Source organism: Prionailurus bengalensis, chromosome A1 (genome assembly GCF_016509475.1).
Source record: "Prionailurus bengalensis isolate Pbe53 chromosome A1, Fcat_Pben_1.1_paternal_pri, whole genome shotgun sequence".
In the NCBI taxonomy this organism is placed as follows: domain Eukaryota; kingdom Metazoa; phylum Chordata; class Mammalia; order Carnivora; family Felidae; genus Prionailurus; species Prionailurus bengalensis.
The window spans coordinates 114,927,818-114,940,640 of NC_057343.1; the positions used below are offsets into that span (position 1 = coordinate 114,927,818).

General features: G+C 39.2%; 1 protein-coding gene across 1 annotated transcript in view; it reads left to right on the top strand.

Moving 5' to 3' along the window:
- The window catches only part of PKD2L2 (polycystin 2 like 2, transient receptor potential cation channel), a 41,818-nt gene that overhangs the window by 17,803 nt on the left and 11,192 nt on the right, over positions 1-12,823 (top strand). The window contains exons 8-11 of the mRNA XM_043588686.1: positions 4,043-4,163; positions 5,689-5,790; positions 7,885-7,949; positions 8,561-8,612. Coding sequence (XP_043444621.1) covers positions 4,043-4,163; positions 5,689-5,790; positions 7,885-7,949; positions 8,561-8,612 — 340 coding nt within the window. The remainder of the gene's footprint in view (positions 1-4,042; positions 4,164-5,688; positions 5,791-7,884; positions 7,950-8,560; positions 8,613-12,823) is intronic.

Below are 12,823 nucleotides of genomic sequence, written 5' to 3' on the forward strand. Positions count from 1 at the left end.
TCCCTGCTTCTTTTATGTCCCGTCTTTTCTTGTTTTTGTTGAAAAATGAATATTTGAATGTAATAATGTGATAACCCTGGAAATGAGACTCTTGCTCTTCACCAGGGTTTCCTGTTTGGGGTCTTGTTGTTGTTTATTGTATACTGTTTCTGTGCTGAGAACTATCCTGAGGTGCAAAGGTCTTCTCAGGTCTTTACTGAGCCTGCACCTTTCAATGGGCAAACGTGGTGACTTTCTAATTTCCTCTGTATATGTTGTTGCTTTTGAATGTCTTCAATGCCTGGCTCCCAAAAGGGGAAAAAGAGAAATTGAAGGGGGAAGGGAGGGCACTAGCCCTGTAATCCCAAGGATACTGCTTCAGCAAGAGGCAGAGGGACTTGAAACAGACAGGGGAACATGCGCATCTCTGTCTGCACCCGTGTGATCAGAAGGAGCAATCAGCAATCTAAACACAGATCCCTGAGGGTCCTGATTGCCTACCCTGGCTCCCACAGGTTGCATACAAGCTGTTCCAGAAAAGCATGGCTGCCTGCCATTGGCTGGGGGGTGGGGGGTGGGGGGTGGGAGGTGGGTAGCTTCTGACAAACCAAAAGTTGAAATTGACCAAAGTTGGCTAAGCCTTCCCCTGGAAGTTGTAAGCCATAAATAGACCCAGAGTTCCAAAGTAGTTACATCAGACAAATTCTGCCTACGTGACTGTTGTCTAGGTGGGGAGACATATTCCTAGTAGTTGGGTTTTTTTCTTCTTCAGTGTTTTTCAGTTATCGTATCACCTTCCCCAACCCTTCTTCAAACCTCCATCATCAAGGCATTTTGATAATCCAGAAGAAATAGTTAATGAACTGTGTTTCTGGCCACCTCTCAGGGAGAAGAAGACAGAAGGCAAAGTCTGGGGCTTGTATGAGGGTGCAGGGGCAGGATAGGGTAGCCAGGGATTGTCTGGTAACCTCTCTGCACATCAGGCAGGGAGTCTCATGTTAAAGGTGAATCAATCTGTCATGATCACCTAGATATTCTGGGAACTTTATGTCTTGAACTTGGATTAAGATGGCCCCGGGCTAGAATGCCTGTGTGTATGGGCACCCACAAACAAAAAACCTGGAGAAAGGTATATTCATCCTAAGCCTCAAATTACTTCTACAAGCAATTTTTCAAACATAACTTACTGCCCATAGTGAAAAGTAACCTGGTACAGATGCAGGAAAAGTCAGAAGCCAGAACCAACAGATACAACAGACAATAGACTTCAGATAATGGAATAATCACGCAATACTTCTTATATTTAGAGAAATAAAACACAAGCCAGAAAATATCTTTGGAGAACAGAACAGTATAAAAAGTGACATATTTGAAAGAGTATCAAAAATAGAATTCTACAACTGCAAATTATAGTAACTGAGATTAAAAACCTAGTTGACAGGTTTGACAGCAAACAAGAGATGAAGAGAGGAGGAGTAAAGTGAAAAATAGGCCAGCAAAAATTACTGCAAATGAGGCCTAGAGATACTAAAAGTGGGTGGAGAAGGTATGAGATATGAAAGCTAGAATGAGAAGGCCCAATATGTTTAACCTGAGTTACAGAAGACAGACCGTTGACTAGAGGTAATATTTGGAAAATGCTGAGGGATAGCTAAATATGCAATCTCTCCAAGTGAGAGACTGGGAAGTCATATTATCCACAATGTTATCTTACTATGGAAGAGTCTGTTAGCTATTTTAATTTATAAGAGAGAAATCTAGAAAGTTATCAGGGGTATCAGGAAGCTACAAAACAGTATTTTCCTTTGATACAACCTTGTATACTAAGCTGTCATGGGGACTGAAAGATACCAACTAAACTAAACTCCAATTGAGAGGGGGAAATTACAATGACATTGTATTTGAAGTCTCCAGTTCCTTTGTGATTATAACCATTCAACAAATTGGTTAGGGTTTTGTTATTCACATTATTTACAGAGCACAGGTCCCTGTATTTACAGAACACTCTGTCACTTTCCTAACAGAGAAAGGCTGAATGGAAGCTTTAGTTAACGAGCTAATTTCTGGAAAGGAGAAATGGTGCCCTTAGCTTATCTTTACTCCTATAAATCCAACTCAAGGATAAAAGATCAAGTTTGAAACACTAAAACAGAACTTTGGCCTCCTTCCAATTCAGCTTTTCTTTTTCTAGTTTGTGTAGAAGAGCATTATAAACCAGTATTAAAAGCTGAATAAATACTTTAATTATGATTTAATCATCTCTTAGGTACGGGGGATGAAATTCCAGGTAACTCTGGAGTCCTGAGACTCCAAGTAGCCTATTTCTTTGAGTACATTTTCTTCCTTCATTGTATATAACTGTATGCTCCCTTTACATGCTTGGCAGCAACAACCAGAAACAAGAAGCCTTCTTCCTTTTGACTGACTAACCAATCATGCAAAGTACCTACATACTATTAAAAATTCCATCCAGGCTTCCCCTTAAAATAAATAACTCATTTTAAGCATCCAACAGCAGTAACAAAATACATGAAACCATACAAAATACATCAAAATACATCAACCATAAATCAAAATAAGCCCAAAGTATCAACTGCCATTATTCCTAACCAGCTTATGAATTTTAAAAACTTTTTCTTTAATATTTTCTAAAATTTCTCCCATGAACATGCATTATTACTATAATCAGAAAAATTGGCGCACTGCCTTTCTTTTTAACTGTCCAATGTTAGAGCCCTGGCTTTACATAAGGAATATAAAATACATGTTATCCATTCCAGAAAACAAAATATGACTAATAAAATAACATGCTACTGTTACAAAACAGGAGTAACAGAGACCATTTTCCTATGTACTGTTCACATAAATCAAAGAAAAAATTTTAATTTCAACTAATTATTAATAATCTTTAAATTATTAATTTAAGATGATCAACTCAGGAACCTGAGTTTAAGAAATGGAAACTACAGTAAATCTTTTTTCTAACCTAATAATCTACTGACCCACTGACCTACTTTGGAATTTAGGTTAAATCTGATATTTCTGGTACAGATGGATATATTAATGTTAATTAATTAAAAGTAATGCTTAAATTTAATTGACCAGAATAATGCAGAACCCAGGCAACAATCCTTAACTACATTTATCACCATTTATGAAAAATTCTAACTTGCTTCTGCAGATTGCTTAGTGTTTGTATTATAGCTAGAAAGATCATTATTCCCAAGAGAACAATTTTAACTTGTAAAGATTCCAATACTTTTAAATTAATTGCTTAATGTAGAAGTACAGATGAAATTAAAGAGTTCTCAACTTAAAAAAAACAAAGAATGCATCTGCATGACTTATTAACATATATCCCTTATGTGTCTGGCAATGCTATTGCAAATTAGTGATGAGAACATAGGACATCAAGTTGAGGAATCCTAATTCTACCTCTGTTAATACTGTGCTCAATACCTTAATTTTCCAACTTTAAAATTAATAAAATGAAGATCTGTAATATTTTAGATGTCACCTTACATCAAATCCAAGATTTATAGTTATTGAAGAAAATAAACCTCAGTGTCATGTTTGAGGATCATCACCAGGACTGTTTGAGATTCAGCAAGTGACAAATTGTTGGCATCTTATATCGGCAGAAGAGGTGTACAAATTAAACATACTGTTGATTTTAGAAATTTTAGGGTTCTTAGGTGTAGGTACAATTGAAAATCGCTTATTGGACAAGGTCAGGTAGTCCCAGTTTTAGAAGGACACAGGACAGGCTAAGATGGCCATTGCCAAGACCAGCTGGTAAGCAAGTATCTCACGGTTCCAGTCTTGTAGGTGAACATTCATTAAGTGGAAGCCCATCATTTCCTGAATCACTGTTCAGCTACTGAAGTACCTTGTCTTGCCCTCAGGGGAATTTCCATACTTAGTTTTATAGAACTCTGTGTTAACTAGAGCCAGGGAGCCTGTGCAATATGCAGCTAGATACTTTCCTGGACACATGGGTAACCTCCATCAATTGTGATGTATTTATGAAGGGATATAATGTTTTTCTTTCTTCCCATCAAAGATTTGCACAATTCCGAATTGTTCTTGGAGATTTTAATTTTGCTGGTATTCAGCAAGCCAATCGTATCTTGGGGCCCATTTACTTCATCACTTTCATCTTTTTTGTGTTCTTTGTCCTGCTGGTAAGTACAAGCATGTATGTCCCCTTTTTCACTTCTAGTTTTTAGAATAAAAAATGAAATGATTAATTTAGAAGAAATTATAGTATAACTGCTTAGCTGTTAGAGTTTTTTACATTTATTAGGAACTGTGTGGATTCCTAGTAATCTAGGCTATAACTCCAGTGTCTGAATGTTTCCAAGTTGTCCAAAGGAGAATGTGATCATAAAAGTTACCATTTTGATGTCAGGTGTGTGCCAGGAATGTGCTAAATCTTCTACATCTATAACTTGGATATCCCGGGTCCCTCCAACCTGGGACATGGCATACCGGAAGGGATGAATGTATTCTGCCCATATTGCAAATGGCTTCTGGCCCTTAAGGCTAAAACCACGTATCTTTGTGGTTTTTAGGAGTCCCCAGGATGGGTCTTTCACATCTGCTCAAGACGAATTTATTTGGCCTTCCTAATCAAGGAAATTTGCTTTCCCTCTTTGACAACATTTTTGTCACACACAGCAGTTATCCCCTGGTGGTGGCCAAAAGTCCTCAGAGTGACAGAGTTGGGCCTCAGTGAAAGGTGGAGAGGTGGGCTGGGGTAAGAATACCCTCTCCACAATTGTTTGTATTATTTGGACAGAGTATTCCTAAGAGCCTTAGTAAGACTATGCATCTAAATAGCTTTAGAGAACTTTAAAAAACCACTCTTATAGGGCTCCTTTGCCTCAATCAAAAGTGACCCTATAGTCTGAAAAAAAAAAAAAAATTAAGCTTCCCGGCCTGAGGATTTTCCCATTCTCCTCCTACACTAAGGCCAGTAAGTGGAGGAGAGGTTCCTGTTTCCTCAGCACTAAGATTTAGCTTTCGCATACCACCAGGCCACCTGCCTCCGGTAAAAGACTTTCTTTTGATGGAATCTAGAAGGGCTACAAAGACTGGATCGTTGTGGCCATATAGAGGGAAGCAGAATCTGTCTGAGCTGTGAGAGGTTTTAAGTTAACAGCTGTCTCTACCACCCTGCTTCCTGACTCTGATAATGGTTGTAAAGACTGCTGTCTTCCTCTGGCAGTGGTGCCAGAGAGAACAGGATATGTACGAATGTGATACTCTTATGTTTAATAAAAACTAACTTTAAATATGGGAGCAAGTAAAAACAAAAACCAAAAACCACTCTTATGTACATATAATTATGTTATTCTGTTTTCGTCTGATATTCAATGTTGATCAGTTAATATATTTATCTACATATATATATCTATCTACATATATATATCTACATATATATATATATGCATTAGTATCCAGTTCATATGCATTATTTTACATTGTTTTTCTCATTAGCCATAAACTTATTTGCCTATATCCACACATTATACATTTCCCATTCTGCTGTGTTACAGTCTGCATAGGCATTTCTCTATTACTGAGCATATGAACTACTTTAAAATTTTTAAATCTAATTTTACAAATCCCAGCAGTCATCAGAGTCAGTAACATTTACATTAAATCTTTATGGAAATAATTATTTTTGTGACTATTTCTTCCCAGAACATGTTCTTGGCAATTATTAACGATACCTATTCTGAAGTGAAAGCTGATTATTCAATAGGCAGAAGGCCAGATTTTGAACTTGGTGAAATGATTAAAAAGGTATGTCTACTTCTTTTCCTATTTAGAATTCTAAGACAAATCTTGTTCACTTTTTACTCCTGTACTTTAAACCCCAAGCAGTGGTGGGTTTTTGGGTTGGGGGTGGGGTTGTTTTCTGTTTTGGTCCAGTCTTGCTCATATCTGTATTATGTCACTACCAGAGAAGTGAGATTTCTTTCTGGCTTTAAAAAGGTGGCCAAAATTATTTCAGTATATCAAATAGCAACTGAGCTGTTTACTAAACGCAAAGCTCTGTTGGGTTTTGTAATAAAACTCTCTCTTCCCTCCAAAAATTTCAATTTAGATGCTAGTAAATTTCTATAGACAATCTAAACTCAGAACTCCATGTGCCTTATCTTCCTCATTTTCCTGTTTCTGTTAATGGCAACAGGAACAGTCGCTCCAGGCTTAAAAGCCTTGAATTTTTTTACTCCCTTTGCCTCATATAGTTGGTTGCCACGGCCTGTGTATAAAGTTCATCTATGCAGTTTTTTGTTCACATTTGTGAAATCCAGGCCATGTTGAATTCTAACTGCCACCACCGGAGTGGGGCCCCTCAGTACTTTTCACCCAGCCTCCTGTGTAGGAACATGTTCTATAGCAACATCTTATGGCCCCTCTCCTGTGCCTATCCAGCTCTGATATCATTCCTCTACTCAAAATTCTTCAGTCTCTCTGGGCCTGTCAAAATAAGTCCAAATTCTTTACCCAAAGAATTGGGTGGATGCTTCTACTCAACAGCACTGCGTCCCAGCTAGTGTTTTGAGCACTGTGCTGTTTAAATTTTTTTTAAACGTTTATTCATTTTTGAGACAGAGACAGAGTGCAAGCAGGGGTGGGGCAGAGAGAGAGGGACACACAGAATCCAAAGCAGGCTCCAGGCTCTGAGCTGTCAGCAGAGAGCCCAATGCGGGGCTCAAACTCACAAACCGTGAGATCCTGACCTGAGCGACGTCCGACCCTTAACTGACTGAGCCACCCACGCACCCACACAGTGTTGTTTACCATCACTGGCTCTCCCCTCTGGGCCTCTGCTCAGGTCACCTGCTGCCCCCAGCAACGTTCCCTCCATTCCCTCGCTGACATACTATTTTCCCTGACAGTGGTATCGCCCCTGTCCTCTCAACACCTACCTCACTTGCGTGGTTAGTAGTCACAGGTGTACAATCTCGCCCATCTCTGCACATCCATGGCTCTAACCACATCACTTCACACAGAAAAAGTCCTAATGGCCATGAGGCTAGTGGAGTTTCAAAACTCGGTCCAACAACGTATCTGTAAATGGAAACCATTAATATGTCCCCCAGTGAGCTTAATTGTAGGTTTTTTCATCTTTTATCTCATTATGATGTTGGTTATGTGCATTAAAGTGTTTACATCATTAAATGCAATACATGTTAATAAAACTTTTTAAAGATTTTTTTTTCAAGTTCAAGTGTGATGCCCACAAGAGAACCCCTTTCTCTTTCTCACCAGTAGGCAGAAAACATAAGTGGTGACAAAGTGAAAGAAATCATAGCATTCCCTCCATATTTCTTTTAAAGTTTATTTATTTTGAGAGAGAGAGAGTGCGCACGCATGAGTAGGGGAGGGACGGAGAGGGAGGGGACAGAGAATCCCAAGCTGGCTCTGTGCTGTCAGCGCAGAGCCCAGCATGGGGTTTCAAACTCACCAACCATGAGATCATGACCTGAGCTGAAATCAAGAGACAGGAGCTTAAACCAACTGAGCCACCCAGGTGCCCCGCCTCCACATTTCTTTAGGGGAGTAGTCCCTAGCGACAAGCATTCCATATTTCTTTTACCTTGATCAAAATTAATACAGGATGGGGCGCCTGGGTGGCTCAGTCAGTTGAGCGTCCGACTTCGGCTCAGGTCATGATCTCACAGCTCATGAGTTCGAGCCCCACGTCAGGCTCTATGCTAACAGCTCAGAGACTGGAGCCTGCTTCGAATTCTGTCTCTCCCCCTCTCTCTGCCCCTAACCCACTCACATTCTGTCTCTGTCTCTCTCAAAAATAAACATTAAAAAATTTTCTAATTAATACAGGATGTATTTTTGATGAACTTTTAAACTATTTTTAATTATGTCCAGAGTTACAACAATGCTCTTGAAAAACTTAGACTAAAGAAACCTCAAAAGGATGAAGACGATAAAGGGTAAGATGGCTTAAAATTTTGCCATTTAAAACTGTATATTATATGAGAAACTTGCAGTGAGAGTAAGGTTTTGATTGTAAAACAGCCACCATCCCAAGTGCTTATTCTAAATACGTTGTCAATACATCATCCACTAGGGCCTAATTCTGAGAGCGCCAGGAGGCTCCAAGCTAAGCTAATGAAAAATTAATATAAAGCGTGTTGTGCCACTCAGAAAGAACTTTAACAGAAAGCTGAACAGGAGAATAAAGTCCCCCTGAGAAGGGAGGAAAAACTGTTAGTCTACATTAAGTGCATTCACTTAGCTATGAAAATAAAAACATTTTTACACAGAATATTTAAGGATACACTTACATTTATTTATTCAATCACTTTGGTGTCCAAATGCTTCCCAAACCCAGACCTCTGGCAGTGGCACAGACTGTAAACATTATTTTATAGCTAGAGATGTGACACTCTGGAGACTTTCTATTAATGACACTTTCCAAATAATGAGTGTTATCAGAAAGACCAGAAATGCAATTATCATCCTTACTATAGAGCTGATCATACTTTATTTTCCCTTTCTACTGTCATAGGTCTCTGATCTTTATTTTATTTTACATTCTTAGTATGAAAGGCGATTTGGCTGAGCAAGCCAGAAGAGAAGGCTTTGATGAAAATGTAAGATTTTAACTTTCTCGTAAAGATAGCTTTATTAGAAATGTGCTTACAAAAAAAAAAATTCTGATTAAGAATTGAAATTATTTGCTTTCTTTACAGCACTAATTACCAACTCTGAAAATTTCTCCGCGAATCTAGCTGTTGTTGTTTATAACAAATTATTTCAATTCTACATGCTACCTCTTTTTTTTTAATGTTTATTTATTTTTGAGAAAGAGAGAGATATGAGGTTGGGCGGGGGGGGGGGGGGGGGGGGGCGGGAAGGAGACACAGAATCCGAAGCAGGCTCCAGGCTCTGAGTTATCAGCACAGAGCCCAATGCAGGGCTTGAACTCATGAATCACAAGATCATGACCTGACCCAAAGTTGGCCACTTAACCGACTGAGCCACCCAGGCACCCCTATGTGCTACTTCTTTTATTGGTGCTCTCAGCCAGATACTCTGGTCCTACATTTGTACAGTCACTGTGGGATTATCGCACAGGGTTTAGTGAGTATACTCTTTGGAGATGATAATTTTTCTCTTGTAATCATCATTCATGTTTTATACAGTTGAACCTTGAACAATGCAGGGGTTATGTTTACAGTACAGGAAAAAAATCCATGTATAAGTAGGCCCACACAGTTCAAACTTGTGTTGCTCAAGGACCATGTTTTTGAACAACACAGGTTTGAACTTCACAAGTCCACTTATATGTGAGGTTTTTTTTCAATAAATATGGTACAGTACTTCCTGTGAGTGTATTTTCTCTGCCTTATGTTTTTTCTCAGTAACATTTTGTTTTCTCTAGCTCACTCTACTGTAACAACATAGTATATAATATATATACAGAATATGTTTTAATCGACTGTTTATGGGATCAGTTAAGACTTCAATCAATGGTAGGCTATTAGTTGTTAAGTTTTTAGGGAGTCAAAAGTTACACATGCATTTTCACCTGCACTGGGGTCAGCACCCCTGACCCCTGCATTGTGTAGGTGTCAGCTGTACATACATTGGAGTGAGGTTTCTCATTGTGAGATAAGAGAGTTACCAAAGGGAAAGGTTGAGGGTTAAAATGAACCTTGTGGTGTTGGATTAGAATTACAGGTGTGTGTGTCTGTGTGTGTGTGTGTGTGTGTGTGTGTGTGTGTGTGTATGTGTTCTATAGCTCTATCTGTCCACTGAGAAATCTAGAAGTAAATCTAGATCTTGGTTTCCAAATACCATTCTCTTCTAAAAGGAATGAGGGCCCCTTGGAGATACGGTTAATTCTAGGGTTGGAAGATACAACATGAATCTATAATATCTTGTTGAGCCAGAAAGTGAAAGTGCTGTAAGAATAATGAAGATCTGTTCAAAGCACACAAGAGTCAGGTTTGAGGGGCTCCCACTGGCCAAATCTGGAAATATTTAAGCGCTATAATGAATAATAATGTATAGCCCATTGAATAACAAAGGATTCCATGAGTTCATACTCATCTAAACATATACTGGATAAAAATCGGAGGAAGAATGGAACTTTTCCATACCTCTCCACAAAATACATATTATTTAACCAAAAGAAAAAGAATATGTCAGGGTGGAGGAATCTGGCAGATACTGCCTTAATCAGTATGGGGAAAAACTAAAACCATACACCAGCCAGTAAGATGCTAAGAGACAGCAGCATCACTTCTGTACCATTTCTGCCAAAAATGTAGAACATGACAAAATATCACACAAAACTGAGGGACGTTCTGCAAGATAACTGGCTTGTATTCTTTAAAAGTGTCATGGTCTGGCACAAAAACAGACACATAGACCAATGGAATAGAATAGAAACTCCAGAACTAGACCCACAAACGTATGGCCAACTCATCTTTGACAAAGCAGGAAAGAACATCCAATGGAAAAAAGACAGCCTCTTTAACAAATGGTGCTGGGAGAACTGGACAGCAACATGCAGAAGGTGGAAACTAGACCACTTTCTCACACCATTCACAAAAATAAACTCAAAATGGATAAAGGACCTAAATGTGAGACAGGAAACCATCAAAACCTTAGAGGAGAAAGCAGGAAAAGACCTCTCTGACCTCAGCTGTAGCAATCTCTTACTCGACACATCCCCAAAGGCAAGGGAATTAAAAGCAAAAGTGAATTACTGGGACCTTATGAAGATAAAAAGCTTCTGCACAGCAAAGGAAACAACCAACAAAACTAAAAGGCAACCAACGGAATGGGAAAAGATATTCGCAAATGACATATCGGACAAAGGGCTAGTGTCCAAAATCTATAAAGAGCTCACCAAACTCCACACCCAAAAAACAAATAACCCAGTGAAGAAATGGGCAGAAAACATGAATAGACACTTCTCTAAAGAAGACATCCGGATGGCCAACAGGCACATGAAAAGATGTTCAGCGTCGCTCCTTATCAGGGAAATACAAATCAAAACCACACTCAGGTATCACCTCACGCCAGTCAGAGTGGCCAAAATGAACAAATCAGGAGACTATAGATGCTGGCGAGGATGTGGAGAAACGGGAACCCTCTTGCACTGTTGGTGGGAATGCAAAGTGGTGCAGCCGCTCTGGAAAGCAGTGTGGAGGTTCCTCAGAAAATTAAAAATAGACCTACCCTATGACCCAGCAATAGCACTGCTAGGAATTTATCCAAGGGATACAGGAGTACTGATGCATAGGGCCACTTGTACCCCAATGTTCATAGCAGCACTCTCAACAATAGCCAAATTATGGAAAGAGCCTAAATGTCCATCAGCTGATGAATGGATAAAGAAATTGTGGTTTATATACACAATGGAATTCTACGTGGCAATGAGAAAAAATGAAATATGGCCTTTGGTAGCAACGTGGATGGAACTGGAGAGTGTGATGCTAAGTGAAATAAGCCATACAGAGAAAGACAGATACCATATGGTTTCACTCTTATGTGTATCCTGAGAAACTTAACAGGAACCCATGGGGGAGGGGAAGGAAAAAAAAAAAAAAGAGGTTAGAGTGTGAGAGAGCCAAAGCATAAGAGACTGTTAAAAACTGAGAACAAACTGAGGGTTGATGGGGGGTGGGAGGGAGGAGAGGATGGGTGATGGGTATTGAGGAGGGCACCTTTTGGGATGAGCACTGGGTGTTGTATGGAAACCAATTTGTCAATAAATTTCATATTAAAAAAATAAAAATTAAAAAAAATAAAATACAAAAGAAAAAAGTGTCATGGTCAACATGACAAGCCACGGTAAAGCAGAGGAATGATACCAGAATGAATGAGATTAAAAGACAGACAAGTAAATACAGTGCCTAATCCTGGACAAGTGGCAAATTTGAATGGGGGGACTCAGCATTAGAAGATAATCATCTATTAGTATCAATCTTCTGACTCTGATGGTTGTGCTGCGACTATAAAGGAAAACGTTCTTGTAAGCAGGAAATACACATTGATGTGATCAGGGACACTGGGGCATTCATGTTGGCAACTTCAAATACTTCAAAGGAAAGAAAAAGTTTTTGTAACTTTCCCCTAATTTTGAGATTCTTTTAAAAACAAAATTATAATTCAGTAAACCATTTCTGAAACAAAAGATGATGTAAATTGAAAGACATACTGTGTACCTGTGGGAAATCACCTCGAATGAACGTGAGACTCATCCAGGTAAAATCTGAACTTCCAAGGGGTGCCTGGGTGGCTCAGTCGGTTAAGCGTCCGACTTCAGCTCAGGTCACGATCTCGCGGTCCGTGAGTTCGAGCCTCGCGTTGGGTTCTGGGCTGACTGCTCAGAGCCTGGAGCCTATTTCAGATTCTGTGTCTCCCTCTCTCTCTGCCCTTCCCTCATTCATGCTCTGTCTCTCTCTGTCTCAAAAATAAATAAACGTTAAAAAAAAAAAATCTGGACTTGCAAGAAAAGGAAAACCAGGTTAGCATGACAACATTCAACACCATACGTCAACAGAACCGTACCCACAATACATGCAAGGAAAGAAAATGTAAGCCAAGCATATTTATTTGGAGCACAACTGTGTTTCCAGTGTACAGGCTCAAAGAGTTTTCAACGTGCAAGAACTCAGAATAATGTTGTATTCCTGAGGGTTCTATGAGAATATCAGTTTCAGCCAACCAAAAGATGATCGGAGAAATTTTGCAAAAAGGAAGAAGGGAGAGAGAAGGTATAAAGTAGAAAACATTGATGGAGTGGTTCATATATAAAAGCTCAAAGTTGGGGCACCTGGGTGGCTCA